The sequence below is a fragment of the Dendronephthya gigantea genome, unplaced genomic scaffold (assembly GCF_004324835.1).
Source record: "Dendronephthya gigantea isolate DGI-Jeju-01 unplaced genomic scaffold, DenGig_1.0 000006F, whole genome shotgun sequence".
In the NCBI taxonomy this organism is placed as follows: domain Eukaryota; kingdom Metazoa; phylum Cnidaria; class Anthozoa; order Malacalcyonacea; family Nephtheidae; genus Dendronephthya; species Dendronephthya gigantea.
The window spans coordinates 454,639-479,981 of NW_021163016.1; the positions used below are offsets into that span (position 1 = coordinate 454,639).

A 25,343-nucleotide genomic window follows, 5' to 3' on the forward strand; every position below is an offset into this window, starting at 1 on the left:
ATAATCTTTGAAAAGAAGTCGCGCAGTCCCAGTGATCCGAGCCAATTTGCAATCCAAGTCAATGATCAAAATTTCTTCATAACATTAATTTAAATCAAAGTTCCTCAACGATAATCGCATTATATTCCTAAACAAACCCCATACAGACCATAATTTATATAGTCGCCCTTTATTTTGCTATTATGTATATGTCACTATACAGTGATAAGTGCCTTTAGCAGTCACTGCATAACAGGTTTATAGTTTAAGCATGCATTGTGTCCGGTCGGTATTCCACCAGTTTTAAAAATGCATAGCATTCATACGTTTGAAATAGATTTTAGCAGCTGTGCGCTGGTTTTTGCTGTAATTGTTGATTGCAAAGTTGATCTATAACGTCATCTATACACTAATTTGGCAAAGTAGAGAACAGATTTTGGAGTTTCATTCAAAATGCTCGATATTTTAAGTTAGACAAAGCGGCTATCATACCCCACATATGGTCTTTGTGGAATATATTGTTGAAGTATGTTATAGAATCTTCCAGATTAACAGTTAGACACAATGTTTGTAACCACAGGAGCATGCATACATCAAGTAGTAGCTTTATCGTACTCCTACTGAGATTCTACAATGTCAATTGTATATGCTTACGAGTTTGTCGAAAGTTATTAAGCCTTATGTCTGCTCAGATGAGGTCTGCTACATGGTATATGTTTTTAAGTATAGTTCCAGAATTCTCATGTTTAGCATAGATCGAAGATGTGAAGCCAAATTTCACCTTTAAACTGATCCTAATACTTCGTTTCACTATTTAGAAGATAACAAAAAAGAAGCTAATATCCCGCCTATATGTGCATGAATTAAGAAAGCTGTTTTAAATAGAAGTTACACACAAAAAGATCATATATTTTCTAAGAGACTAGTGCTTTTATCAGGGCCGGTTGTATCAAGCCCGTTCAGTTCAAGTTTTAAAATAGAAAGTCATGCAGTCTATCGTTTTATTCAACAAGCAAACTAAATGTTTTTAACAGCTAAATACAAAAATACTGTTTACAACTACATATTCAGTGCATAATATTCAAGTTGACTCACTCAAAAGAGATCTAAGAGTAAAGAGTGTTATTTAATTTTGACTTATCCACCGTTCAAGTTAAACGGGCTTGATACACCGGCCCCTATAGGCTATATATGTACATATATATGCTTCTTCAGTTCTTATACACCTTGGTGAACGCTGTGGCTTGTATTTTTTGCTAATAGTATATAGACGAGCATTTAAGTCTAAGACAGGCTATTTTGTTATTTAAGTGTAAAGAGTACTTACCAATTAAAGGCTTTAAAGCCTATATATTGACGAGGTAAATAGCAATAATACACATGTAGTTGCTAATATACGTACCTAAAAGAAGTTTCTCGTCTCATTATTTCAAGTGTAGCAAATTGTTACTTCTCCAGTGGGATTTTGGACTGAAGTACTTTGCAAGAATCGCAGAATAGAAACACGGAAAGTGTTTCCGACTTTAGCTGTGATTAGGAAATGCAGGTTGGAGCGATATTACCAGGGGTTTGAAAGATGAAAAATGCAAAAAAGATTTAGCGTATAAAAATATAGTTAACTTTCATAAAGTCTGGACATAGCGCATGATCTGGTGACTTCAACATTTTTAATTATAGAATAAAAAATATTTTAAAAAACGTCTTTAGACAATCCTAATATTTGCAGCCATTTAAGCATCGCTAAGACAGCCGACACCATACTTTTTCCATTTCTCAAAAGCCTTAAAACCTATCCAAATTAGGGTCATGTATGCATGCTCTTGAATTGTTGAAGAACAAGTTTTGTTGAAAATTTCAGCGTGGCTGCTGCTCCACTTGGCAGCATCAAGGACAGAATAAAAAACTTCGAGTTTATGCGAGAGAGTGGTTCGACGAGCCCGCGAGCACGTTCACCGATAACGCCTAATAATGAGAGTCCAGTTACAAATAGAAGGACTTGGGGGAGGGATGGTGGTGAGCGACGACAAATGAGACGTTCAGAGAGAAGGGAGGCAGAACTAAGGAGAGAAAACGAGATCAAAGCTTCCAAGGCCAAAGAACTATCAGCCACTCCACGCGATGTCAAGAATGTCAACATACAAAAAACTCCGCCCCAGCCTACGGAACGGCAAATCCCACGCGCTGCACCACGTGTCACGCCACGTGTAATCCCACGTGAGAAGGACAAACCACCCGAACCTGCGTTGAGAAGACGAAATGAAAATAACGGTAAGTAACCGAGTTCCCCAAATGACCATAGAGAAATATGAAGAACATTGTACTTCATTAGCTGGCTCTAGTTAGTCATATGTAAATTGGGAAAATATATAATTATGAGGTAACATTGCATAAATTGCATATTTAACGTGGCAATGTCGAAAATACGTGAACTAGGCGAACTCACTTCGTGTCTTGTGAAATACAGTTTCCACCATTTTGATAAAAATCTAGTCCTTTAGAGTTAGTTGGGTAAAGTTCAGGTTTAGGATTAAAGTTAAGATCATATACATGGATTCTAGACATGGAGTTAGGTAGTTGTCTCGTTTTGTAAATCGATTTATGATCATTAGGTTTTTAAGCAGTATATGTAGTACATTATATACATAGGATTTATGGCTATCATCTTGAAGCTTTGAGTAATAATTTACCCACCCGCGAATAAGGTGTAGTGTTCAGCGAAGAACGTTTATATATTCACACAGGTATTCTTACAGGCTTATATCCACACAGGGGTGGTTAAGTGTTTTTTTCCATCTTTAGCAACTTGGAGCAGCCCTGAGAAAGGCGTTAAAGGTTCTTCCCCCGTTAAAAATTCTTTATCACCTGAAAAACTGCCATCCGCCCAAACCACTGAGAGTTCGTCGAACGAAACGATCGATATAAATTCCTCAGAGGAAATTAGTGATATTTCGAGCGAAGAAGTGGAAGTGGGGAAGGAAAAAGAGAGTGAAGAGGAAGCACGACAGGAGGAATTGGAAAATGAAAATGAAGGCGATGAAGAGGATGCTGAAGATGAAGAATACGAGGATGAAGCGGAAGAACAAGACAGTGAAGCAGAGGAGGTAATCGTCTGCAGGGTGTATGATCCCTTTTTACGATAGCTGTTAAAAAAATACGTTTGTAAACAATTATTTTGGTCTTTACATTCGGAACTACAACACTAAGCCCCACCTTAACCATGTCCATTTTGAACTCATAGTAATGGATTGGTAGCGGGGTAGATTAGTAGTGGAAGTAAAATCTGAATTTCACTCTTTACATTACCTTTATTTGGTCGATGTGAACGAGTAATTGGTTAAGAATGCTCTTATGTATAAGACTTCTTTTTTGAATATCCGTAACTAATAACCTCGTTCACATCTATCAAAAGAAGAAAATACCTACATACCCTCATTCACTGATTTTACTAAACATTTTACTTGTCATAATGTAAACCAACTGTGTGTGAATAATCATCTGGATTATGCAGACGAATTGCAGCAATATGACGTCGGGGAGGGAGGGAGGGGGGTTTAAGGGGGGCGGGAGAGATTGAGTACTTAAAAATATGGCTTTTCCTCTAGGAAATCAGCGAGACTGAGGAGAATGAAGAAGAAGCAGGTGATGATGAAGAAAACGTGGAAACCGATGAAAATATCGAGCAAGAAGAAACAGGAGGAGAACAGGAAGATGAAACAGATGAAGAGACAAATGAAGACGATGGGACCGTATTAGAACCACCAAAGCGGCATCATGACCCCCCGGCAACAGAACATCACAAAGCAGGACGAGGTAAAACTGGAAACCACACGAAAACTCGGAAAATATCCAGACAACATCGGGACGGCGAAGGTTGCGAAAATGACAACGCTGTTAACCGACAAGACAAGCGACAACATCACGAAGAGAAACGGAAAGAAGAAATTGAGATATCATCCGAACGACGTGGTTCTCATGAACAGAAGACGAAGCGACATCAAAGACAGAGCAGTGTGAGTGGCAGCGAGTGCGGAGACGTGAAACGATCTCGAAATCGTAAAGATAACGGATCGTTACAGTTAGAAAACGCATCAGAATCTCCTAAAGAAATGAAAACAAAACAACATCGAAGGCAAGGCAGCGGTACTGGAAACGATTTTCAAAAAGTTCAAGAAGAAAAACCTCGCAGAAGTTCCGATGTTTCGGTGGAAAAGACGACGAAAGAGGAGCAACGTCATGCTAGTTTGGCTAGGACCAAGTCAATGCCCAAAAGCACAAGAAGGTCCAGTCGAAACTCTTTAAAGTCTCTTACCACGGAGGAATTGGAAGAAAGCGGGAAAACTCAAACCGGGAATAAAACGAAACAAACTCCAAAGAAGGAAGAGACTGGAAATAGCACAGCGTCTGGACAGAACAGCCGTAAAGCAAGCTGCGCTGATGAGGAAACTTCAGAACAGACTGGGAACGATAGCGAGGTAAGTAATGAATGTAATTAATATCATACAAAACTACAAAATTTAAAACGCTTCGTATGAAAACGTCATTCCAACTGTATTGCTTCTTTTCTCGTTTGATTAAGGTTACCACGCCAACAAGCCCTCTAGACCTATACTCCAACAACGTCCTCGGTCTTGGTCCTGCCAATATCCAGCCGTCCGCTGACGCCGAGAGCGAAGGCACGTCTTCCCCTGACCTTAACCGACACGACGAACATCCTTCAAAGAAAGCATTTGTCTGCGCCATTCACGAAGAGCCGTGTAAGTATTACTGCCAGGATTGTGAACGACTCATTTGCAGTGAATGTGCCATGCGTTGGGGTGACTGTCACGAGCACTACTACCTTCGAGTGAAAGACGCTTGGAAGAAATATCGCGAGGAAATGATGAAGATTTTACATGAAGCTCGTTCTAGTGTGTCCTGCATACAGCAAGACATCCTGGAGAACTCGAAGCAACGAGACAGCTTCAAGTTGAAAGTCGAGTCAACGATCAAGAAAATCAACAGCTTCTTTGACGAGCACGTGCAAGCTTTAGAGAAACGACGTACGAACTTCCTAGAAACTGTAGAAGAGATTATGAAGTTCCGTGAAATCGGAATTAACCAAGAGATTGAGAGTCTGCAGAATAACTTAGTGGAAACTAACAGCACCATCAACATCGCTGGTAGGGTGTACGGAACCAGCACTATGATGGAGTTTCTCCAGGTTTGTAAACAACTCACAAACCGACTTCTTGATCTGGGACACAAGAAGATCAAGTTGAACATTACGGAAAGCATTGATATAGATTTTATTTCGGAGCCGAGTTTGTTTGACGAAATCGACAAACTTGGTCAGCTGAAGAAGCACAGAGATTCGTCTCCATCTTCGTTTCACTTGGATGTAAATAACAAAGAATTGAATGGCACGGATGGGAGGTTGCCCCAAAAGAAAGATGCGGTAGAATCAAACAGCGGAGCGAAAAAAGGAGAAGAAAACGAACAGGATTCAATGGATTCTGTATTCGGAACCTCGACAGAGAATCTGTCCGAAAGTACGTCGGCTAAAGATAGTAATGATGTCAAAAGAAAACTTGCGTCAAAAAACGAAGGACAACCTGCTCTACCAGGCGGTTATAAGAGTGTACCCAACAACGACGCTGTAGCAATGAAAGGAGTACACGATTTGAAGAATCGCAATGAAGACCCTGTGAAAATGAAGTCCAATGATGGGGTTAAAAAGGAATTGATTTTCGGCCAGCAAGCGCGTCCGGGGGTAATACCCGAAGAGCCACGTAGCATGAAAGAGATATCTGCAGACCACAATCTGAGGTCTGCGGTAAGAAGCGAGAAAGAAGTCGCAGACTGTCCTTGTGGGCTTGCCGATGATGTGGAACACAGGAATGGTTTACCAAGCGATGCAGACAAGGTCGCAGACGCTGAAATCCCAGTGAAACAGCAAGCCCATGCCGAGCACCAGCATGGTCGTCGGCATAGCATGGACGACCTTCTTGGTAGTTTCAGCAAAAAACAAGAGATTCAGCGTCGACTCGGGAACATTGGCAGGTACCGTCCTCCTAAATCGGTCGCGCAGTTCTTGGACGAAGGCGAGCGATATTTTTCGAGTGGAGAGGCCGAGCAGCGACGGAGGAAACAAGAGTATTACAAAGTTCGCTTTAACGATCGTGCGTACTACAGCAACCCGAGCGACAGTTCTGAGCTGGAAGAAATGCGAGGTTATGATTTCGAAGAGCGGCCAGTGAAACACAAGGTGAGACGGCATCGTACCATGCCCCTGATTCGACCCATCTCCGAACGACGGGATCTGAAAAGTTCTTGGACTTTGGACGTCTTCCGTTACCATGGCAAGATCCACTTCTCGCGCAACAGTCTCAAAGCGACCGGAAAGGCATTCGGCTGGAATGCGGTCGTTGGATCCCAAGGATTTTCCCAGGGAAAGCACACGTGGAAAGTACGCGTTACCAAGTGGACAGCGGTCGGCGTATGCTACAAAGATGATCACGTGGATAACCCAAGCTGGGGAGCTGGTAACAAGTGGACGTGGGATTCAGCTGATATGTGCTACTCCCCCCGGCTCGGTGTGTGCGAATCCCCGGTCGGAGAGTGGATCGATGGTGACGTCATAGCTTTGGAACTCGACTGCGAGAATAGCGTTCTTGTTGTTCATAATTTGCGTACCTCTGAAACGGACAAGTTGTACGGTTTCAAGCAGCCTGTGTACCCGTATTTCTATCTTTCTGTGTTTCGAAGTATTAGCTTGGTTGAAATTGACGGCATTCAAGTTGGATCGTAGCTCAGCGAACGATGAGCAGGGACTATAATTGACTCCATAACATAATGAATATCAAACAGGATCATAGCTTAGCGCATAATGATTTGCTAACCCAAAGGGCATTGGCATAATTTTCACCGTCTCAAATCGAAGAATTCGTCAAACTATTTAATGATTACGGCTAATTTGGAGATTTTATAAAAGCAAACTTTGGTAGAGGTTGACAGGTGATTCTCATTAATTTACACATCACTCGATTTATTAGCTCGGCACAGGCAAAATGGGTGCTCGTGTCCATTTCATCCGTGCCCGGCCTTTGTTTTGGTAGCCTGATCACTAATAAAATTGGTCACGGGTACCCATTTTAACCATGCCGTGCCAATGTATCGAGTGTAATGTACACGGGGCTTGTATTGACTAGTGCATTCAACTCAGTGTTTTTAGGACGCTATACTCATTAGCAGCCATATACCTGATTTTCAGGGGGAGGAGTTAAATACAGTCCCACTAAACTTGAAACTTCTTTGTACAAGTCTGGATAGCGCTATCCACCAGATACAGTTATAACGGTATAACTTTCATTAGGCCTTACTATTCCTAAATTGGGAATGCTCTTTAATATTTTTAGCTGCTAAGCCGTTCGGTTAGAACGGTTGAAAAATCACTATCCGGTGGATAGCGCTGTCTATCCTTCGTCCAACCGGCCCCAGTGTCACAGTTTCTTAGATTAGTCGCATCGGAATGAACAAAGGGAACATTGAGGTAGATTTTCCAGCTTTACCTCAAAAACTAAGACAGGAATGCGGAAAAGATAAGTTATTAAATAGTTTTACGAGTTCTTACATTCGACACAAAGATACATTAGTAAATTTGTAAAGAAAATACAAGAATTCTTGTGGTACCAGCCTCGTTCCCAGGCTCTTTGAAGTATTTCGCGGATAAAGCACTGAGCGCACGGGGGTGCTTGGGGAAGTTGCAAGGTCTCCTGCTTATCCGCGAAATACTTCAAAGAGCCTGGGAACGAGGCTGTTGTGGTACCTGGTGGGTCGGTTACCAACCAGGGGCCAGTTGTATAAAACTCGTTAACTACATTTTGCATAGTTAAATTGGCCAATTCTGTCCTTAACTACAGTTAAAAGTTAACTAATCTTTTATACAACTGCCCCAGGTTCTTACATATTTGTCGTGCACAGACGAGCTTATACGTGAATTCAGCAAATCATTTGAAGCAGATGGACCCCTTTGACAGCAAATAAACACAGAATAACACCATCGATGTGATGACATGGCCTCATGACGTAAGCATAAACACGGTAATGTGTCTGAATCAGGGATAATTGGCAGTCGTTAAGGTCTGCCAATTTGCACAATGTTAAATCCTTGTTTTAATAAGTAACTGAAATTGTTTTGCATTTATATGATGATTCTTCTATTTTATTCTTATTATATTCACATTAAAAATAATTGACTGATACTTTTTGTGGAAGGATTTGATCTCGTGTATGTATCACCATAGACAATCCAGAAGACAAGCATGGAATGGAAATCCATTTCCTGTCGATGTTTTCTCGATTGTCTATGGTATCACTGACCGACCCGAAAACCGAAAACCAGCATTGATGAATCATAAAAAATGAAATTTCTTTAAATATTCTGGTATCTGTGTTATCGCAGCAAGAAATCGAAGTATACAAGTATTTTTTTAAATTGAATTGAATAATTATAGATTATAATAATCACATTAATTATAATCTTAGTAGCAGCTATAAGAGCCAGTGATAAGAGCTGAATTATACATAATTAATTACATATAAATTATATAGTTTATTACATGGCATTTTTGTTCAACGGATTTTTGATGAATTATTGTTTGACAACATTTAAATTTGTTACAATTTATCAATTATTTTATTTCGTATGTTTTATAAAAGTGTCTTGAAAATATAAGAAGTGGAAATGATTATCTTTGATCAATTAAAAATTTGGAATAATAATAATTTTCGATAGTTCCGTCTGACGGTAAAAGCTGGACTGTGTTTTTCAAACTTTATTGTTTATGTTTGTTCTTCATTTTTTCGCACAGTTCTGGATTGCACAACACATCTATAGCGGTCATCGCCAGGCATTTTGCCGCAATAAGAGTGGGCGATTGGGCTGCATCTGAACCCGTTGCTGCTGTAAACTCATGAGTGTGATTTCCTGCTTTTGAAACAATACTGTAGAATGGATGCAACGAAGGGACAGCATACGATACATTTCCCATGTCTGTTGATCCAGCAGGTAGGCTTGTTTGGACAACTTTCGGTTGAAATTTAACCCCCAAAGATTCTGCATGTTTTTGATAGAGTTCAGCCAACACTGGGTTGTTCATTACATCGTAATATGGCTGTTCGCCTTTTCCATAACCACACCACTTTATGTCCACAGAACAACCTTGAAAATAGAAACGCGTAGAGCTCTGTAAAGTCTCTTACATACGTCACCATATCTTTGAACTTAATGGTGAATTGTAGAAATAAAGCTTCTCTAGCATGCAAGACCATCGCTAGTTAATTAGGGGGGAGGGTGCATATTCATGCTACAATAATCTTAGGTTAGGTAGCCCAGGGGTATACATTGCCGTCAGTGATAAACGCACGAAACTGGACACATGCACATACTTCTAGGCTATGTACCCAGAATCTATCAAGAAAAACAAGCATGGAGTTGATGGATGAAATGACGAGCTGGAAAACAAGGTTTATAAGGCTAAAAGAGTGTCTGGTGCTCAAACAGCGGCGTAGGCAGAACGATAATTGGGGGGGTCCATATTCATATACTCGTGATACGCAGGATTAATTTCTTTCCAATTCACTTGTCTTTACAGTCTGTTTACATGAATATATGAATATGGACCCCCCCAATTATCGATGCTGGCTACGCCAGTGTGCTCAAATATATAATGGTGAGCTCAAATACAATTTGAAATCAATATATTTCTTTATGATATAGCTGGTATCCAGTTTTATCCTGTGAATGAAGTTGAGGGACTGTTATTCCTGACCATTTTGAATTATTACTATTGATCAATCTCATGAGTAATATTTACCATATATGGTAGGTACATATTTCAACACTTTTTCAACTACTCACCTGTTGCTTCTGCCGCACCTCTAAAACATTTGTCTGCCTTTGTCTTGAATTCATTCAACTCTTTCAAATTTGGAGCACGAAAATAATAATGTAACTGGGACCTTTCCGGGATGATTGCCGGTTCATAACCTCCTCCATCAACGAATACACCATGAGCCCTCCATGTCGGTTTTATCTGCTGTCGCAGCATGCTTATGGAATTGTAGCTGAGGACTGCCGCATCCAAAGCATTAACTCCTTCCCAGGGAAATGCAGCAGCATGGGCAGCCCTACCACTGAATGTGACAAATACCTCTTGGATAGCCAAGCATTTTGCATAAACAGCATCATATGGTGCAGGATGTACCATCATGCTGAAGTCCACTTGGTTAAAGCAGCCTTTCTCAAGCATAAGAATTTTCCCACCACCACCCTCTTCTGCAGGCGTTCCTAAGACAACAAGGTGACCTAAACCTTCAGGACCTTTCTTGAGTGCAGATCTTATCCCTAAGATAAAATAGAAATTGGCAATTCACTTCTATCATGATTGTTTTACCCTGCAAAGGATGCTTGATGTGTATACAACTAGGCCAGCAAGGAAGAAGGGGTGGGGGGTAAAATACCCAGTGCTGGGAGTGCACAGAGGGGCCTCTTGCAAGTATATATCATTACCTAGCAATTCCTGCTTATTAATTAAGGACACACACATTTGATTGGCTCATTATCTATTAACTTAATAGAACTATTAGAACAATGAGCCTTGCAAAATTTGATAAAACGATTTGTGAGTTGACTGAGTTCTTACTAATTATGGTGAATTATGTATCTTAATTAATCCTGTTGCCATTCCAGAATCCAGAGGGAAGTGAAATCAAATTGGTGAGATGGTCCAAAAAGAGCGGCTTCAAAAAACCTGGTGACCAGAGTGCTCAGTGAGTCATGGAATCTCTTGCAAGGAATTAGCTAGGGTTACCCTTGTCGACTCTGAGAGATGTGGATATGAACTGAGGCATACTGAGGCATCTCCCCACACATCCTCATAATGAGATAACCATAATTGAGATAACCAGGTACAGTGTAAATAGTAAGGGGCCTTTGACAAATAGATTTTGTCCCACATGGCACACTTTGTCCACAATAGGCAGTTAGAGTGGAATCCTCAACCAAAAAATTTTTGGGAAAAAAATTAGACGGCGATGCGGGCTTGCGAAATTTATTTGTCAACGAGTCAACGGTATTAAACATAGTAAGTTTAATCATGGATAGTTAAGACTTGTGATTTTATTATCCATGGTTTAATCGATATATCCTACCTATCGCTGCGGCTGCTCCTGCCTCTGCTATCAAATTATGGCCACACGCATGCCCAATTTCAGGTAAAGCATCATATTCACATATTATTGCAACACAAGGAACGTTCTCTTTCTGCGTCGTTTCGCTTGTAGCGACGAATGCGGTCTCCAGCGGGTATTTCTTTGAAACATCGAATCCGTGCTTTTCAAAGCATTGTGTCAAAGTGTCGTGGGCAAAATACATAATTCCGGTTTTTCCCATATTGACTTGCTTAATGCGTGAAATTCACCGGCCAAGTTGTCGATGACCGAACATGCTTCTGCGCGAAGTACTTCGGCGTTTGCCATTTTTTTAAAAGATCACACTAGATCGCCCTCGTTCGATACCGTACGTATTCTCTTCGCTGCTTCCGCTTACAATTAAAAGCCTGGCGTACACTAAAGCTATTAGTTACCAAACATTATTAGGCATGCCGAAAGGCTCTCTGCGAATAGCTATAGCTTTCGTGTGCCTTTACGAAGACTGTTGTCATTCATGCCAATGGTTCCAACTTCCAACGAACGGGAAATATTTGTCACCATTTGCCACGCACGGAGATGCAATTAATAAATGATCATATTAAAATTTGCGTACGTGGCACGAATTCCACGAAATGCCACGAACGGAGGCGAGAGGGGGCGATAACGTACTTTCATGGATCCAATCATCCAAAGAGTTCTATAGAATTGATACAACAATTATGAATTATATTAGTCATGTCATGACTTTGTTTTTACTCAATAGATGCTTAGCTTTCACACTGTTACCCTGCTGTTACAGACTTACAGTAAAACTTAGGAACTCCCAAAATACCGATGACCCGCGGACGAAATTACCCCTTTCGTCGCCCCTGGTTACCACGATTGAAACATTGTGATCTGAAACCATCGTTACAGATCCTTGGAAAATGGCTTTCATGTGAAATATATCATCATTGATATAGCAGAAACATAAAACACGGGTATCAGTCTGTAAAAATATTTTCGCTTTGTATACATTTGCAACAATATTTCACAATCCAATTTCGTTCGCGGTTTTTTCCGTTTTAATATACTTCGCTTCGCCATTGTTACATATCAACTTGATAATTATGACACATGTTCCATACAGTAATTCTGACGAGCCTTAATTAAACGTTTTATATTTGAGCTAAACGATTTAAATTTGACATAAAAAAGAGGATTTAGCTTTTAATGTTAATATTTAACTAATAATATATATAGTTCATGTCATAATAGTATTAATAGGTAAGAAAAACAACTGTGCTTCCGCGATGGTAAACATTGATCACTTCTGTAGAAAGTGTTATAAAGTTCTCAGAAAAGCTTACAAAAATTTCTTAGAAAACTGAAATTGTTCAATCATTAAATTATACAAGGATTTAGAAGTATCATAAGTTATTGGTTTGTGTCGAATCAGTTCATTTTATGGGAAAAAAGTATTTTATCATGACACATTGTGAAGATTTTCCGGCCCCAAATATCTTCAATGGGCTGATTGGTTTCGGAAATCGGAATTACAACCAGGATAAAACGTGATGCGAAGGGACTTAAACAGTAAGTGGAGGAGTGTGTATCATACTTATTGCTGCGGCTGCCCCTCGACTGTTAAATTGTGGCTACACGCATGCCCAATTTCAGGTAAAGCATAAATATTTACATATTATCGCAAAACAAAGTACATTCTCTTTACAATCCTTTGAACATTGAATCTGTGCTTTTCAAAGAACGATGTCAAAGACTCAAAGTGTCATGGGCAAATGCTCTTCGAAATTTAACTCAGGTTTTTCCCATATTGACTTGCTTGAATTCACTAGCCAAGTTGTCGATGACCGAACAGGCCTCTGAAGTTTGCACAAAGTATTTCTGCCTTTGGCATTCTTTTATTTCTTGTATATAAAGCGGGTATCACTGGCATAATTTTTCAACCCCCCCTGTTGCCTACTTCGTCGTTAAGGTTCAAACATATTGTTAGAACAAATGCCGGGGGGAGTTACAAGAATGTCACGTCAATATGACGGTCATTAAAACTATTAAATATATTCCTATCATTATAGGAAAGTTTTAGACAAGGAAAGAGTACAATATTTTAAAAAATTAAAAATATGGCATCTAGAATGTTTAATCAGATTTTTACTAAGCTAAGAAGTAAAGAATTTAGGTCTTATTTAATGAGGTATTAAATTATAGAGGCTGAAATATGGTTTACATACTTTCATACAAATTGCTTTATATGTTTATATACCGGTAGACACGTACAAACGTTTCATAGATTAATCTTTAAATATTTTGACTTTTTTAGCACGGTAAGTTGGTAAAGGTCTCAAGATTTGATTTGTACACCTCCAGGTCTGTTATATGATATGATTTTCATTAAAAACTATCTGAGATTTTTATTTATATTAAACAACATATATTCTTATTTTTAGCATTTCTGGGGGCCAGGTAAGTTGTATTTTAATGTTAAGATTTTCTTGAATGAGTTGTTACTAAATGCATTGAGCTGACAAAGTCTAGGGGTGCACAGGCACTGGATAGATTTCTGCGATCTCATCTGGCCAAATACCAAATTTGCCAGATATCTGAAAAATGTCTAGCTGGATGCAAAATTGTATGGTGGTGAGGAAAAATATTGCACCATTCATTTTGTTCCCATCGTATTATTGGCCTTTTCTGGAAGAAAATAGGAAAACCTTTTATCAATATATACTAAGATTGAATGATCTTAATAGTGTATCCCCTCAACTTCTTACTGCAAATAACTACTAACCAGCCAGATCAACTTGCCAAATATTGTGTCCAGTGCACCCCTAACAAAGCTGGGTGTATATTTTATACCTATAAATCAAAATTAATTAACACTCTGACAACGCTCTTGAATGAGTGGACTTGAATATTATACACTGAATCAGAAAACATTTATAAGTTTGCTTGTTGAATAAAACAGTAGACTTGTTTCCTATTTTGAACTTAACCGCTGTTTAAGCTAAACACCGAGGCTTGATACAACCAGCCCCAGGGAAATTGTTTCCAGACAAAGTACCTTGATCAGGATTTTAGCCCACGTAATTACTTTACCGGTTCATGGAGCAACCTGCCGAGCTGTTTAATTGTGTTACCCCAGGAAAATTTGTTATTTATTTATTGAAATCCTAGAAAAGTACTCAATATTAGCTTAATTCCTAATTCTTTAAGTGGAGGTTAAAGGTCCATATATAAATAAATGGTTTGTTTACATTTTGAACTTTGATACTTTTTGAAATATGTTGTATTGTCTGAATGTCTAAAACTATTTAGGTTTGCTAAGTCCTTAAATGAATATGATGAACTAGTGGTTTTAATGAGAAAAATTTTAAACATGCAAAATTTGGTTATAATCTAAGGATTTCACAATATGTTATGAGCAGAAGTTAACTTCCACTTTACTGCATGAGAGATGTTTCTGGGAGATGTGAAGATACTTTGCTACCATGAATCACTTTTGTATGCTTTATTCGTATATACTCTAGTTGCAAATTGGGGGATACCTTTGGCCGCAATAGCAGATATGAAGAAAGATCCAGAATATATTAGTGGTAAAATGACAACAGGTGAATGCCTACATTTTTCTAACTACTTATTCCATTGTTGGTTCTAGTCTACCTACCACTATGGTATGAAACCTGTCACTTTTCATTGTTAACTTATAACCCTCATTATCCTCATTATCACCTATAGATGTCTTCACAATTGCTCCTCTCCCCATTATTATTAGAAAGATTTAGCTTGAGGGGAGCACCATCAATGTTAAAGACAATGTGAGAATGGAGAATAAATGACTAGTGGGGTGCATCACACCATCTGCCTATGATTTTTCTCTTAATTATTAGCATCCTTCCTTTCTATTAGGTTTTCCCTCTCTAACACATCATCCCTTGCCATAATCATTGTTCCCTCCATTTGTTTGCCCTCTTCCCATAAATATCCCCCTCATTTCTTGCTTCTTTCTACATTATTAGCCCCATATGTTTATTATTATCCCAGCCCACCTCTATTAGTATTACCCTCCCCGACAATCCACCCTCACTGTTTATTTTCTCTTTATTATTGTCCCTGTTCTCCAAGTCACATTTCCTTTAAAATTATACAAATTTTGGCTGTTAGTCTATTAATTTTGACTGGCAGTTTAGAAACCTCGCGAAAACATCTTCTAACATGCCTTTTTTAATTACAGCACTTTGTATATATTCTGCATTGTTTATGAGATTTGCGTGGAAAGTTCAGCCTCGAAATCTTCTCTTGCTTGCCTGTCATATAACAAACGAGACGGCACAGATTATACAACTAGGAAGACTAACGAGACACGAGTGAGTATACCTTAAGGTGGCAAAAGTCAATGTTTATGGTCTGAATTGCCAACATACATCCTTTTTTAGTACGGGCGGCAGTAAAAATTTTCCCAGGCTAAATTTTCTTCTTTCCTCCCTATTTGAAGCCCAAAATATCCTTAGCTGTATAACCTCATGCAAGATTAAGTTCAGGAGTTTTGGGACGTCGAAAATTAAAACTATATGTTTCTTTTTGCTTGTATTTTCACCTTTTTTCCCGTTTAAAATGTGGCGTTTTGAACACCTGAAAATCCATCATTTGGTCGGACATCCTGTGTGAATGGCCTCTTACTGTAGGTCTCATTATATTTTGATATCTTTCAGGTTTAACAAGTCAAAAGAGCCTTTGTAAAAAGTTACGTATGCGTTACAATGTGTGGTACAATTTACCACATATGAATATATAAGACACTGTGTTAGTGTACAAAATACATGTTTAACTGTAAAGTAAAATATGAAATGTAATATTTATAATTCATTACTTCACAATTAAAGAGATCAAGCTTTTGCTGTCTAATGAATTTTTTTCTCCTGGCGTAGATGACGTATTAATAAGGGTTTTATGTTTAAATTAGGGCATTTTCAGGGAAAAGGTGAAATAATACGGCAGTGGAGTTTTTGTTGGGAATGAACACTCGTAGAACTCGTAATAGGAATATCTATAAAATACCCCACCATTATAAGTTACTGTAGAGTATGGATAAGTTATTTGATTTTGTTGTTAATCCAGTAGCATAGCCAGCCTGACGATTAAAACTTACGCCTGTATTCTAAAAGCTCACTTACACTCAAACTCATGGAGTGGGAGATCTTAATCTTCTCGTAACGTTTCAATGGCGGTATTTCCAACCGAACAGGGGCTTGATTTTCAATGATTTACCTTATATCTTTCCATCTATTCAGAAAAAACTTTCTCATTGCCCAGCATTTACAAAATTTATATGTCACACTCAACGAGTACGAGTGTGAGTGAATTTTGTATTTTGAATACAGGTGCTAGTTTTCTAATGTCGTAATATAATAGATCGTAGAACCACAGAATACCTAACAGAAGTAGAACTCTATACTATTTTTTCGTAAGTGTGATTCGTCATGATTCGTCACTTAGCAAGTGCATTTTTTTGAGACAGTCACCCCCCTGCCAATGCTAAAAATGCGCTGATTTTAGACATTGGCAGGGGGGTGACTACCTCAAAAAAATGCACTTGCTAAGTGACGAATCATGACGAGTCACACTTACAAAAAAAGTACAGGAGTTCTACTTCTGTTAGGTATTCTGTGGTAGAACATCGCCGATGAATTACGAAATGAAAACCAGGCTTTTCCCCGCTAATTGCTAATATGTCGGTGTTCATTAACGTAAAAACAATCAGTTTCAAAAGAAATGAATAATTATAATAACCTGAAATTTGCATAGCGGGACTAAATTGTCAGGCTGGCTACGCTACCTTCGATTTAACTACTAAAATGTAGTTATGTGAGAGTTGGGTTTGTTCTGCCTGCGCCTTGCGTGTCCTGTAGTCAAGGGCGCATCTCGTCCAAAAAAGGGTTGTTGTGTTGATGCTGACGAATTGACGCCTCTTGTTCTATCACAGTTAAAAGTTTTATACAGGGTGTCCCAAAAAACCCGAAAACTATTGAAATCATCCATAACAATACAATTGTTAGAGTTTGAATGCCTAAGCACTCTGTTGGGACCCACAGGTGTATTTATTAAATGTTTACCATACTCATTTTTATGCATGCATATGACGCAGTAAAATTTGCTTGTTCGCAAAAATTATATTTATTAACAATATTTACAATTTACAAATATGGATAACAATATTTAAATGTGCATCTCAAGGACCGTGACCTTAGACGTGTCCCCTTTCTTTAGCAACACAAAGCATTTAGCATTTTATAAGTTGCATTAAATCCTCACGGGCTGAAATTCGTGAACACGGCATTCAAATTTTAACAATGAGTGATTTCAATAGTTTTCGTTTTTTTTGGGACACCCTGTACAACCGGCCCATTGTGTGTAAATAGCAAGTAATGAGGTTAAGGCATTCAAATTGAGCCGATAGGCATTCAAATTCTAACAAAAGCTCGGATTTAATCACACCATGTATAGTTGTCCTAAATTTTCATCCATTTTTACCATGTGAACATCAGAACTGGGCGAATTCAAATGCCAAATTCGTTCAGTCCAGTGTAAACCAAGCCTGAGTAACAAGAATATCGTTTGCAAGCAGGAATCATTGCTGGTTTAAGTTCCGTGGTGTGGCTAGCTGTAGAAAGAACACAAAGGTAGGGTATCATTTTAAAGAGGGGTATGGCTCATAGTGCATGACTGTAGTAATAAACGAAATCATATGGTAGCTTCCTTTTATGTTGGTAATTAACAAAAACGAGACCTTTTAGTATAGTACATGGTTACCGACTACCTCGTGGACGAAAAGGTATTTCGTCATGATATCTGAACGACAACACCAGCACCATTTAGATTGCAATTTGTATTCATTGAGCTGTATAGTAGTTCCTGGAGGCTGGAGGAAGTGCTCGTCATACGTATATCTGCTGTTTGGTCCCAGTGAATTTGAGGCTTGTAATAGTATTCTAGCGGCACTATTGTCGAAAGGCGCTGTTACTCTATGCTATATACCATGCACTATGCATTACACACTATACATACACTATACATATAATATATTTGCATTGCAAATTCAGACTGTTTAAAAAAGCTTTGCTTCTGTCTGAGAAATGACACTGTTTTGCATTCAATTTCACGGGAAATATTGCTTGTTCGCTTCATACAATGTTTCCTGTCACATGATCATCCTAAACTGCCGGACGTTTTGTTGGACAAATAGAGTTTAACATTTGGATTTACCACTTTTGAAACTCAGCAAATTCATTTGTGAATAGTCGAAGCCCTGCTTTGCCTTCAAACTGGCAATAGAGAAAAAGTTTTTTCTCTGAAACTTTTTTCTCGCATAGAACGCCAAATTCTTTAACAAGCTCAGTCATGACAATGGAACTAAACGTGAGCGAAAGTTTAAGGGAACGATCGTACAGCACGAGGGTTCTTTCTCCCTTTTTTCCCCTGTGTTTATCACTTGTAAATACGTTCATGACTTTAACAACAAACTTCGTTCCATCTCGTGGTGGGGCTGAACTGAATATTGGACCAATTTCTTTTAGACCATCAATGGCTGCAATAACATCTTTGGAAACAGCCCCCCCCAAGGAAGCGATCAAATAACTTGACTTCTCTCGTAAAACTTTACATACCTTCTTGTGCTTTGACAAATGTTTTTTTCTACAAGTTAAGCTGCAATACGCAGCCGTAAAGCACTTTTCACACTTGTAAAGTGGGCAATTCATATGACAATGGGAACAATACGAAACCGAAATGTCTAAATGATCAACGATTTCCCTTTCCAAATTATTCCAGACTTTGTTATCTTTATATTTGTTTGCATTCCTTAAATATTCATCTTTTGTGAACATTATTGGAAATTTATTTATATTGCCCAAAAATCCAGGGCCACCATTATCATAAATTTCATTCATTTCAACGACCCATGGAACAAACTTCTTTGTGGAACCTCGATTTCTCATACTAATCCCCCCATTTTTATTGCGAAAAACTCGGTTCGTTGATATATGGCAACCTGAACTCTGTCCAGAGAAAATTCCCCACGAATCGTTATCAAAAATATTGTTTTCTCTTATTTCCGGCGTAGAATTGCTCGTATATACTCCGCTATGGCCATTAGAAAAAATGTTATTGCGTATCAGCGAAACATTCTCGCAGTCAAAGATCAACATCCCATCCAGCCAATTATGGTGAATATCACAATCAACCGCACTAAAAGTCGATGCATCCGCGGTTTCCAATGTTGACAGATTCACGTCCCTTTTCACTGTTATTCCCTCATTTCTATTGAAACGAAAGGAACATTCAGCGACAACGACGATTCCTTTTCCGAAACATGAAAGACCACCGCCTTCACTGTATTCAAAATTGCATTTTTCTGCATTGAAATCACCCCGAGTTGTTACGGTGTCCGTGTTTACACCATCAGAAGTGAAGTTACAGCCAAGCAATTTAACGAACGACTCAGGCAAACAATTCAATTGACCTTTATCAAAATGAAATGACAGATTTACCAGCATGCATTTTAACAAGTCAATGCTGCCATCTAATTTCAGGGAAACAGAACAACTTTTTGCTGTTCCAACAAGGACGCAGTTGTTCCACGGCTTGGCGAATGTTGCAACATTTAGGATATACTCCTGTGATTCCAGAAGAAGAAATTTTAACACATCATCTTGTTGTAGTTCATGCGAATAAATCGCTTTTCGCAGATCATGAACAGAATCGCAGATAAAAATACGATTCTGCAGGTCCAAGAAAGAGTCGTTTAATAAAGAATAGTCGGAAAAAATATTCCTATTGTGATAAAAAGCTAAAGCAGCAGCTATTTCAGCACTGACTTCATTTCCCGAGCGTTTAAGTGCCAAAGCCTTTTCAGCATAACCTTTCCAACAATCAGGACGAGGTGACAGAGGTGTTACGTTATCTTTCGCATCCTCTGACGAGAAATTTTCCCATTTTTGTGCCGAATCGTTTACTGAAGAATATGTTTCACATGAGTCGTCTGAGCGAACATCCTGTTTGTTATTTTGCAGCTCTTTCGATTTATCAAGATCAACATTTTTTGGACCAGGTAACTCAGTCAGAACTTCGCTAACAACAGAAGGGGGCGTACAAAACTGTTTGATCTCGGCTTGCAAATGCTTTGGTAAAGGAATACGAAGAGGAAACAACGAATTATTTGAAATATCGCGTTCTATTGTCGCACAGTCGTTTGACGGCAGCCAGTCTAATATACGGTAGGTAAAGTTCAAAGTGCGTTTAGCTTCATTCTGTTTATGATTTGCACTTGAATGAACAGCACATTCGTAAAACATTTTTGCTGTTTCAGGAAACCATAGTGAATCGAGACAAACGGAGTGCATCGGAGATTGTAACAAATCCTCCATACTTCTGCGAAGATGATGGCCATGCATACAAAATTTAGACCACATGTAGAATTGGGAAGAGTTCTTTTGTAATTCAGAAATTGCTAAGTATTGCTCCTCGTCATTTTCTTCGTCCACCTCCACAAAATCACTGGGTGAAGGACATTTGGTGAATGCATAAGAAAGCATCCGCAAAGCATCAGTGAAACTCTTTGCTTTCGAGCCAAGATCCAGGCTTTCTTTGACCAATTCCTGGACCAAGCGATGGGTAGCGACAGATCTAGAGTGTGCATCGACATACTTGAATAGTGAAAAGTCAGTCAATAATTTCAGAATCTGACGGCTACCCAATGGCGATGACACACATTTACGATACGAGGTGCCTTCCACTTCAGGCTTTCCAACGTTGATCAATTCTTCCTCAATCTCGTTTGGGTTGAAAAACGTACAAGCATTCAAAAATCGCACAGCTTCCTCACCATTCGGACTTTCTTTTATATGCTCCATGTTGATTCGCCATGTTGTGTGGACAGCAAGACGTTCCTTTGCCTCTTTACCTGGTGCTACTTGTCGCCCTTTGTGTTGTTCCAGGAGTCGCAAGCGTTCTGCTTTATATTGCTCCAAGTATGAAGAAAAACTACACTTAAGCATATTAATATAAGCTCCGACTTGTTCCAAAGCAAGTGGCAATCTTCCCAGCTCCTCGCAAAGATATTCAGCATCACTGTCAACGTTTTCATCACAAGTTATGCAAGATCTGAAGAAAAGAAATTGCTTGGCTTCTTCAGATTGAAAACATTTCATTTGAAGATAAGACTGATCGTCAAAAACCGAAACTTCATTCAGAAGTCGCTCTGGATTTCGCCTGGTAATCACGACAAAGTGTCCACAGATACTTGCGTGCGAAGGGAAGGAAAGAAATTCCATCATGTTGGATGAAAGTTCAAGTTGATCCAAGCAATCGAGCACAATAAGACATGGGTCGTTGGTTATGCTAATTTTGCCCAGGATAAATGCCAAATTCGAATTAAATGAATTATCAGAGACAGCAACAATTTTGGATGCAATGTCATTCACTGACTTGTCAAGAAACGTATCGTCTTCAGCAGAGAACCAGTAAACACCTCCCTTGTAGAAATCCTTCATCTGATGAGCATACTCGGTAACCAGGCTTGTTTTACCAATGCCACCCAATCCACAAACCGCTGCGACACGGACTTTTTTTTCGTTCGACGTTTCTTCGACTTTCAAAATGCGTTTAAGCTCTTCGATTTCGTCAATCCGACCAACAAAATAACGATTTCGTGTCGGTGCACTAAAGACGTAAGGCAGCTTCTCTTTTTCCGTAATATACATTACAAGTTGACCAAAAGATCGTTCTTCCTTGAGAAGCTCTATTTCTCTATAATTATTATTTGCTTGAATTTCAATATTATCGACTTTTTCAAGCAGGTCGCCAATTTCCTTCTCCAATTTTGATTGTATCTTGTTGATATTCAGAAGTACTGTAGAGATCTGTAATATGATGAATCAGATTTGTTGACGTCAACTAACTAAATTCTATCATAATTTGGATAGATTGATATGAAACTAAGATACTCTGAACAACTGCACATTAGTGATTTAAGTCTGGATTTTCGTAATATATACACTAACACATGTTAAATTACATTTAAACGAATAAATAATTGTCAAACCTGTTCCTTCTCTAAATTCAAAGTCTGCACAGATAAACGAAGTTCATCAACACTCTCTTTGAGTAAAGTCGATGTGTCGATATCAACAGGTTGAGTAAAACACAACTGCAATCCTAAATAAACAAGACGCCAGGTAGGCGTTAACTCTGGTTCAATAAATACACTGCGTTGAAACTGAGCTATATTGATACACTGATACACAGTAAATATGCGATTAACCGCGCGGAAGACTAAGCCAGCGACACAAAAAATTATAATAGGCAGATTTAGCTCGAGGACGCGAACGTCAAAGGACTCAAAGAGGACGTGCATGAGAATGGCTAATAAATGGCGTGATACGCCTATATATGGGCTTGCCATGCCATTTATTCGCCATTTTCACGTCCTCTTTGACGTTCGCATCCTCGAGATTAATCTGCCTAACAATCGCGAAACCTAGACTCGGCTGCCACAGATAGCCAGCGAAAATGACCGATCTAGTAGACCACCTCTAAAGCTACTGTACAGCTCAGTTTGATCTCACGCGTGTAAAACGCTCTGATTAATAATCATGAATTAATGAGACAAAAGACAAAAGATTTCGCTTTAACAAATTCTTTCATAGTGAACATCTAAATATACACATGTATGTGCGTGTTGATTAGCCAGAAAATGGCTAATAGCTAAAATGTCGAAAGCAACATGCCTAAGAACACAACCGTTAATAAAGAGGTTGCAAAGGTTAAAATTTATGCACTATATACTTTACCTTTATCTCGCCAGGTGTTCAGATCGTCGTAAATTTGTTGTTCCTCTTCAGGTGGAAAGTTCACATTCTTCAGTAAAGTTTCAATACAAAGAAAAGCGGCGGTAAATTTGGCTTCAGTCCAGTTTGCAAAGTTGCAATGTGCCCACTCGTTTCTGATGTCTGACCGAACTGTCTTTGCATCAGCAGCAGCTGCTGTAAATGGAGCAGCTTCGCAAATCACTGATAAGATTGCAGAAATATCCATTGTTTGGTCAAAGCCAGTAAACTTGCACATAAATGGCTGAACAAATAACTTCGCCAAAGACAATGGGTCTTTAACTGCATAATCATATAACCATGGTGATCTATGAACATTGTTGTTGTTGATATTCTTGTAGTTGAGGTTCATAGCTGATGGGCTTAACTGTTTTTTGTGCCTACTATACACTTGTTGGTCAATTTTGGTCGGTGGTTGACATAAAAGCTGATGCCATTTTTGCATTTCGGTTGCAAGAATATTTCTCAACGCAGGAGTAAGAACCTTGCTCAGACACACACCGATAACAACCCATCTCCTTTCTTCATCAGTTATGGTGGTTGTGGGCTTGGCACTAGCCATCATTAATCTACAAATCAAATTAAATTTGAACATACATATGTCGAAAACATGATTATTCCCTAAAATTTTGTCAACTTGCATGACCATCACTGATCACTCATTGTCGACATCGAAAATGTATCTATTTGCTTGCGTGCGTTTTAAAAACGCCTGGCTACTAAGGCCTGTTTCAAACGTCGCATTTTGCATGCATCGAATATAATTCTAATTAGATTCGACCCTAAAACAATAATCCGACCGTCATTTCAAACGTCGCATTTCGCATGTGCTGAATTCAAATAGTTGCGGGCTCCATTCCTTATGATCAGCGACAGTCCGCTTGGGCGTAAATAAAAATTTCATATTTCTAGAAATCCTTTTCTTGCTATTATTTTCCTAATACTCTTGCCTAAATATATTGCACTTTATGCAATATCCAACTACTTCCCAGCCGCTTCCAGCAAGCCAGCCTTGGGATTCTTCGTTTTGTTCGTGTACTGCGCAACCATTACAAACAGACGCGGTAGGCAAATGTATTTTGTCAACTTTCATGCACACGTAATACAATACGATTGTGCTGGTTCATTTCTTTTGTCTATACGGCCTCCATATTTCCTTACTTGTGCCTTTCAATATCATAACATGCACGACGTTCTTTGCCTTTCTCTTCAAGCGAATTGAATTCGACACATGCAAAATGCGACCTATGAAACCACGTCGCACCGAGCTCGCATAATGCGACCGGAACAGTCGAATTTAGCATCACGGTCGACCGCAATTAAAAACGGCGAATTCAATTGTTTCATACGTCGCATCTCGCATGCAGATAATTCAAACAATTGTATTCGACACATGCAAAATGCGACGTTTGAAACAGGCCTTAAGAAAGGAAGGAAGTTTTAAAAAAATATTAGGAGATGAAAGGTTTGAACTTTTGAGATATATATAGGAAGACTCAAAAAGACGCAAAGTTGAAAAGTGTAATACTTAATTATTAGAGAACTATGATTACGAGATAAAATACTTTGTTTTTATCTTGAAATCATCTAAAAAGTTGAAATATAGGCTGAAATCAGTCCGGAAATTTTGCTCGCGAGGACACGCAAGCTTCATTACGGGAGGATTATATATTTCGCTGTATATACATCTAAAATTCAGTCAAAATGTCGAATTTTTGTGGTGAATACGACTGTGTAAAAAGAAATAAAGCAAAAAATACAGATGAGTAGATTCAGTGTCCTCCCCATAGATAAATATACATACAGATTCAGTGCTGTGGTTTTCAAACGAATCTGTCGCGAATTCCCTTGTATTCAATGACAAGAATTCATCATACTATTGTAGAGTTTCATGATTCATATGCCGCATCTAGACATGAACCTAGATACAATTTTCATCAACATGACTACATTAAGATTATTATTATTAAAAAAATGTTATAGCGATGTGAATTTTTCCGTCGAATTCGCCCATATATAGGCAGCCCAAATATACGTGATAATTTGAACGCGAGAAATTTTTCGGCAATTTGCCAACCCATATGGTGTAATGATAAATAATGTCATTATGATGTAATTATACATTGTTACATCATGCTGACAAATAGGCGAAAAATTTCTCGCGCTCAAATTATCGCGCATATTCGGGCTGTCTATCACACAAAAAAATCGCTGGTGCGTGGGAAACCTAGCTCAACATGCAGCCCATCATTAGCATAAAATGTCTATAAAAAATTATTTCCTTGTAAGAGAATG

At 38.7% G+C, this 25,343-nt stretch overlaps 4 protein-coding genes and 1 long non-coding RNA gene across 6 annotated transcripts; 3 read left to right on the forward strand and 2 right to left on the reverse strand.

The window, feature by feature from the left end:
* The first annotated feature begins 1,933 nt into the window (after window positions 1–1,933).
* LOC114516470 lies at window positions 1,934–7,860 on the forward strand. Its single transcript, XM_028535961.1, has 4 exons — window positions 1,934–2,247; window positions 2,779–3,080; window positions 3,582–4,451; window positions 4,556–7,860. The coding sequence occupies exons 1-4, from the start codon at window positions 2,007–2,009 to the stop codon at window positions 6,764–6,766; spliced, it is 3,624 nt and encodes a 1,207-aa protein (XP_028391762.1). The 5' UTR covers window positions 1,934–2,006; the 3' UTR covers window positions 6,767–7,860.
* Window positions 7,861–8,171: 311 nt separating this feature from the next.
* LOC114516473 (peptidase M20 domain-containing protein 2-like) lies at window positions 8,172–11,712 on the reverse strand. The gene is given in 4 exon segments (XM_028535964.1): window positions 8,172–9,178; window positions 9,878–10,363; window positions 11,170–11,391; window positions 11,394–11,712. Coding segments are annotated over 4 exon segments (1,197 nt in total). The 5' UTR covers window positions 11,497–11,712; the 3' UTR covers window positions 8,172–8,792.
* On the forward strand, window positions 8,940–9,835 carry LOC114516478. Its single transcript, XR_003686303.1, has 3 exons — window positions 8,940–9,025; window positions 9,412–9,483; window positions 9,737–9,835. It is a non-coding gene; the product is annotated as an uncharacterized LOC114516478 (long non-coding RNA).
* A 1,085-nt stretch (window positions 11,713–12,797) lies between the features above and the next one.
* Window positions 12,798–16,118, forward strand: LOC114516476 (mitochondrial pyruvate carrier 1-like). Of its 2 annotated transcripts, none has more exons than XM_028535967.1 (6): window positions 12,798–12,828; window positions 13,490–13,493; window positions 13,617–13,632; window positions 14,697–14,777; window positions 15,401–15,533; window positions 15,879–16,118. In XM_028535967.1, the coding sequence occupies exons 1-6, from the start codon at window positions 12,815–12,817 to the stop codon at window positions 15,904–15,906; spliced, it is 276 nt and encodes a 91-aa protein (XP_028391768.1). In that variant the 5' UTR covers window positions 12,798–12,814; the 3' UTR covers window positions 15,907–16,118. The 2 variants fall into 2 exon arrangements, with proteins under 2 accessions (XP_028391768.1, XP_028391767.1); XM_028535966.1 differs by lacking the exon at window positions 12,798–12,828 and adding an exon at window positions 13,199–13,363 and having other exon boundaries at window positions 15,879–16,109.
* Window positions 16,119–18,425: 2,307 nt separating this feature from the next.
* On the reverse strand, window positions 18,426–23,256 carry LOC114516561. The gene is made up of 3 exons (XM_028536085.1): window positions 23,013–23,256; window positions 22,265–22,377; window positions 18,426–22,082 (listed from the first exon to the last, which is right to left on the reverse strand). The coding sequence occupies exons 1-3, from the start codon at window positions 23,254–23,256 to the stop codon at window positions 18,426–18,428; spliced, it is 4,014 nt and encodes a 1,337-aa protein (XP_028391886.1).
* Window positions 23,257–25,343: the final 2,087 nt, after the last annotated feature.